Genomic DNA, 5,840 nt, shown 5'->3' with positions numbered 1-5,840 from the left:
GGTTTGGAGGACGGGGTTCACCCTGTGGGATGGGGGATTGTATGAGGAAAATAGAATGGATGGGGCTGGGATTTCAAGGGTATGCAAAATAATGCCTCGTTTATTTCTTCTCTCTTTTGTTATGGTTTGGTTTTTCGCTGTTGGTTGGGTGGAGTTGGCGGTCTGCTTTATGGTTTTGGTTTCTCACACAGAGATGATGACGACGACCATGGCAGCGATCAATGCATGAGAATTCTAATTGTTCAGTTTTGTTTTCGGTTGATGTGTTTAGATGGGTTCTGCTGTCTTGTATTTAGTGCCTTGGTGTTGTTAGATGTTTCTCTTGATGAGTACTCTGCAGATTTTGTTTCGCTTTCGGTTGGGTTGTGTCTCCTCCATCTGCTAGTCATAAGTGATGTGTCCAACAGGCATGTGAGAGCCGGCAATGCGGGTGAGATAAGTTGAATCATGCGTTGATACTAGAAATACTTGATCTTGATCATGACCGCCTTCCTCCCTCACAGCCGTGTGAAATACTTGATGGCTCCGTGTCACAATACATGTGGGATCGGGGTCTGGGGAGGGAGCTGAGCTGGTTCAGCAGCTACAACTTCAGCTTCCTACTGCCGCTCGCCACTGGGTGTTTCTTCGCAACCGCAACCAGCCCTTCAACATCCAGCCCTTTCCGACCAGAGAGCTTCCGGGTCTCCTCTTCCAACCATGCAATCACCTCCGTATAACCCGTCTGCTTCCTAATCAACACCTGTCTGCATGCCACCATGGCAAGCCTGGCCTCGTCAGCATTTATTATCCCAATTGGACGGGACAGTAGAAAATAAGAGAAAGCAAGGGACAACGAAGAAAGGAAGAGACAAAAATGGGAAACAATTCAAGAAAAGAAAAATACAAGACGAGTAATGAGGAATGAGAAAATAGAATAAGAGTATAGGGGTAGAAAACGGAGAATAAATGATGGGGAATAAAGGGAGATAACAGTAGAGAAAATATAATAACGAGACGTACCAGTCAACCTCCCATCTATTCACACTACACGCATACCCAGGATACCGCTCCTTCCTCGCCCGGCTCGTCAGAAGCACAAATGCTACATCAATCAGCGTCTTGATCGTATCTGCACAGAAAGTTCGTCAGCCTTCGGGCCCTCGGTATATAATCACCGATCTTGGCTCTTCCACAGCCAGCGTGGGCATGGTAATGGGGCGTGGATGTGGATATCGCTGGCAAACCTACCGACGAGTAGAGCCGTCCCGGGCCGGCCGGGCATGCACCGCGCATATGCCCACATCTTGGTCGCCGTCTCGACAAATCCGGCATAGATGTTCCCTCGCACGCCGCGGTGCGAGTTGTGCGACGTGTCGAAGAACAAAAGGTGGGATTGGATTTTGAAGGCGTCTTGGGGCTGGGTTAGCAGAATATCCGGATCTACGGGTTGTCGTGTAGGATGGAATAAGACGGGGTTAGAGGGCGGGGTGCTTACTGAGGATTTTCCGCTTGAAGTTCCTGCCTGGGCAGCGCGAGTACTCGACCGTGAGGGAGTTGAAGACCGCTTGTATGCCGTCAGTAACATCGCCGTCGAGGTGGGAAATGGAGGCCGTAAGACGACGTAGACTTGACTCACCCGAACCCTTCCCCGCCTCCCTCTGCTTCGTCACCGCGAGCGTCCCACAATCAATCAACAACCCACAGTACGGAAACTTGCCCCGATCCTCCACCCTCGGCACGTCCGTCCCACGCACTCTCAGCGGAAAATTTACCAGGCTCTTCCCCGGGTTGACCGCCACCCCATATTCGGGCACACCCCTATGCATGACGTCGACAAACCGGCTCGCCTTGCCCCGGTCAGTGGTGATGAGGAGAAAGTCATCGATCAGACGCAGCAGCAGGCAGTCCTCGGCCTGCAACAGGAACGCGAGCTGCGTGCGTTCCAGGTCGGCGTAGAAGTAGTTGCAGAGCGTCGACGACAGCACCGACCCTTGGGGGATGCCGGCCTTTTGGCGGTAGTACTTCTTGCCGATGCGGACGAGGTTCTGCTCGATGTGGGCTGCCGTGAGCGCCAGGAGCTCCCCCGTATCGCGGGCCCTTTGGACGGCGCTGTCGACGAAGACGGTGTGCTTCTTCTTGGCGGCGAGAGACGACTCGAGCACCTCAGGGAAGCTGCGCGTGTCGTTATTGGCTTTGGCCGTCGTGTGCCACCGCTTGATCGGCTTGGTGGCGGCTTCCGGGGCAGTATCTGACGCTGACTCCGGCAGGGCGATCTCGGCGTGCCTTAGCATCTTGTACGAGGTCTGCCGGGGAATGTGCTTCAGCAGGTCGACCATGGCGCGCTGAGGGATCGTGTCAAAGGCCGCCTGGACGTCCACCTTGGCAAAGTAGAACGTGTGGTTCCCACCGCCGAGCTTGCCCTTGAACGCTTTCATGCGCTGGTAAATATCTCCGACAGAGAACAGCGAGGATCCCAGGCGGTCCGGATTCCGAGACTGTGACGGTTAGTTGCCATACCTTTCTTGTGAAGCGCCGTGGAGTTTCCCACCTTTTCAAGCTTGAGCATCGAGTTGACTGGGCCTAAGATGGTATTGATGCTGGGTCCCAGTACTTTTTTACCTCCTTTAAGCAGCGTCCGCCGGCGCAGGTTCATGATGGGCCGCATCGCGTTCTGTTTGGGCAGGAGACGCACTTGGGAGTAGGCCAGTCGGCGAGACTGTAAAATGCGGAGAGCATCTTCCGTCTTGACCTCCTCAAACATGCTTGTCTTGAGAGCGGCCATGGCTGGCTCGGCCACGTAGCGCCAGACATCATGGCGGAAGAAAAAGAGACGGTACCGGTCGACAGTGGACTCGGTGACGTAGAAATTGCTGTGAATCAGTGGTATCAGAAAAGAATCGAAAAGATAGTACAGGAACTCGTAAAAAATCTCGGTCCGCTTCCTCATGTCTGACTGAGAGGTCTTCTGGCAGCCCAATCCAGGGGGCGTGAGCCATTCTATATCACTGATCTATGTTGCCGTCAGCGCGTGTTGAAAAGCAAGATACACTTACCTTACCTTCATTCCCTGCATCACTTCGTGTAGACACATACTCTCGAATCGCCGAAGGTGGATGAAGTGGTGGACTTTTCTCAGGAAGCATGCTTTGTTATGCTCTTGAGTAGGACCCTGGCCCCAGAACTCGTTCGGTATGACTTTGACCACCACGGCCTGACAGAAGGCCGAGACACTGGTGATGGGTGTGGCCAGCTCAGTGAGAGCGGCATACTGGAGGTTCGGAACAGGCGCGGCTGAGGGCCTTGACCGCTTTCCGCCCTTCGCAGGCTTTGCTGATGACCTGGAAGACGACGGCAGAGTCCTACTAGAAGCCGGTAGGGTTGGTCTCTGGTCACCAACTTGCGCGGGTACCTAGGCGAGTGAGTAGAGGCCCTCGTATGGGCAACCCATTTACTTACCGGGCAGTAATGGTGCAACATCTCTGCGTAAGAGCAGCGTGCGTGAAACACCCGGAACCGTTGGACCAGGTGCATAGCCTTGCCTCTGAGCCGATTAGAGACATGTTTGCGGGGTGTGGCCCCGCGTTCCGACGGTGGAAATTTCGTTTTGATCTCCTCTTCCCGGAGCGTGTAATCGTGGAATTTTTGGGCTGTCTGTTGGCGGTCTACAGCCGATGTGAACACGTTGTGGAGGCCGAACTGCCGAGGAAACATGTACATCATGACGTGTATGGTACCCTCATCATGTCGGTCTGGTAGGGCTGTTGGCGTGCCGGTGTACGGAAACCGATTCAAGACGTCTCGTGGTGTTAGCCTGAAGTCCGTGATTGTGGAAATGGGGAATAAACACACGGATATGGCGCAAGCCAAAGTGAACAAGGCCTTGAGCGTTGAGAGCAGCCCTAGCATAAAGCATTCTACTCCTGACAAAGGAGATATCAGATGGCCGAAGTGCCACATTTTTCGTGTCTGAAGCCGTTGGCGGGGACTTTCCTTTGTCCCCGACGTTCATCAAGGGCTCAAGTTCCGAGAGTGGGATCCCGCTCAGTTGGTGGAAGTTCCCCTTACCCGCCTTCACAGGCCTGAATATTGCGCAGTCAAGCAGGAGACCGATCATGATGCGCTCCCCTTCCTTGCCCAACTGCATGAGTAGCTGAGGCCAAGGAGAGGCCTTCAGCGTCTGCACGTGCTGGTTCGGATAAATTGAACACAAGCCCGGAATTGTCGTCGTAATGCCGGCGGCGGAGGCAGATCTGTTATTTGGGCAGGCCTGTCTCCGAAAGCCGTCGCAGAGGAGATGCTTGGGCCAAGATCCAACGCTTTCCCGAGAGAAGAGGACCCAAACGGCGAAGTCGACGATCTTGAAGCACAAACAGGTAAGCCATTCCGTCTCACTGGTTGCCCGAAGATCACTATCCCACCTCTGACTGCGAGTAGATGGATCCCTTGAGCCCGTCTGAAAGAGTCACGTACGACTCGTCGCCTTTCTGCGAGAAGCCGGCCCACTGTTCCCAGCGGTGGTCATGGTTGGCCTCAGCCTGCTGACGGCGAGTGACGATGGTTGAGTCAAGGAGCTCCCCAAGGGCTGCTTCTTCTTCGGTGCAGGGCCGTTCCGGGGAAGGTGGGCCCAGTCCCAGCGATGCGATTCTCCTGCGCCGGATGCGTGAAGACGGGGGCAGTTTCGACAGGGCATACTGGCGCAACGTTTGGATCTCGGGATAATATTGGGCGAGCAATCCATGCTTGACAACGGCGTCGGCCGGTTCCGGTCCACGCTTGGGATGCTTCGCCGGTCGGTCAAGGCGTGGTCCGAAGTCTCGGCTCCGGCTCCCGCTCCGGCTCCGGCTCCTCTTCCGGGCGGACCGGGGTCTCAGGTCCGGAGCATGACCCATCGTCGATGCGGGGTCCACGGTTGCTGGGCTCCACCGGCAGTTGGGCCTATAATATCTGACACGTCCGACTTTCAACGACTTCCCGCAGTTCGCCCCTGGCAAGGCTCTGAGCTGGCAAAGCTCCTGGTCTTCTTCCGATGCATTAGCCCTAATGCCGAAGCGGAGAAGCCTATCAGCAGCCGGCAGACATGTGCTGCCGAGTGATTGGGGAGGTGTATGGGATGGGTTGAAATTGGACAATTGGAGAATCGGACATTGATTGACACGAGCGCGTGAAATGATGGTGCGATTGGGTGCGGGCGGACGACAGCTCCAACAAGAAGCCAAGTCCGAGGCGGGCGAATGGCAGCAGGCCAGACGATGCACTGGATTGGATGCCCGCGAAGGTTGTGTGACGGCGTGAAGTCGAGGATTGGGAATGGTAAGGCACGGAGTAAGGAGTACTCAACCTTGCGTTGTTCGTTAGCGAGGAACTTACCGTGGAGCATTTACAACAAGGAGGGCATTTGACATCATGCTGCTAGCCGCACTGTACTATACAGGGCTACAAACATGACACTTATTCCTAACCCTACTTCGTTTTTGCTTCCACCATACATTGCAAATGATACCGCTTGATAAAACTATAATCTATTAACGTACATGATAAGCGAACGTCCCAGACATGCGAACGTCCCACAAAAACACATCTGCACAACAAATTTCAACATGATTCAACCAACACTGACAAAAATGATTGAAATTACTCGGAATGGTCTTCCTCGGGCACTTTTGCAACTCCTTGACAGGTGCGTGCATTATGGCCAGGCTCGCCGCATCTGCCACAACGCCGCGTGCGCGTCTCGATCCTCGGCTTCCGACCACTGCCCGCCTGTGTTTCCGCCCGTATCTGCACCTCAACATCTCTCTGGGCTTGCAAATCCTGTCCATCCTGCACAGTAAGCGATCCTCCTTGCCGTAGCCGTTTTT

The 5,840-nt window shown here is 54.6% G+C and overlaps 1 protein-coding gene across 1 annotated transcript; it reads right to left on the bottom strand.

Moving 5' to 3' along the window:
- Positions 1–583: 583 nt before the first annotated feature.
- N657DRAFT_629813 (uncharacterized protein) lies at positions 584–5,669 on the bottom strand (the record flags this gene model as incomplete). Its single annotated transcript, XM_062790923.1, has 14 exons — positions 584–746; positions 1,039–1,111; positions 1,231–1,422; positions 1,478–1,546; positions 1,619–2,477; positions 2,531–2,562; positions 2,602–2,852; positions 3,036–3,391; positions 3,439–3,740; positions 3,832–4,339; positions 4,401–5,040; positions 5,350–5,405; positions 5,514–5,560; positions 5,600–5,669. The coding sequence occupies 14 exons, from the start codon at positions 5,667–5,669 to the stop codon at positions 584–586; spliced, it is 3,618 nt and encodes a 1,205-aa protein (XP_062652545.1).
- Positions 5,670–5,840: the final 171 nt, after the last annotated feature.

This window comes from Parathielavia appendiculata (genome assembly GCF_033297405.1).
Source record: "Parathielavia appendiculata strain CBS 731.68 unplaced genomic scaffold N657scaffold_1, whole genome shotgun sequence".
NCBI classification, from domain to species: domain Eukaryota; kingdom Fungi; phylum Ascomycota; class Sordariomycetes; order Sordariales; family Chaetomiaceae; genus Parathielavia; species Parathielavia appendiculata.
The sequence above is the reverse complement of the archived record's forward strand: the minus strand, read 5'-3'. Positions and strand labels throughout refer to the sequence as shown.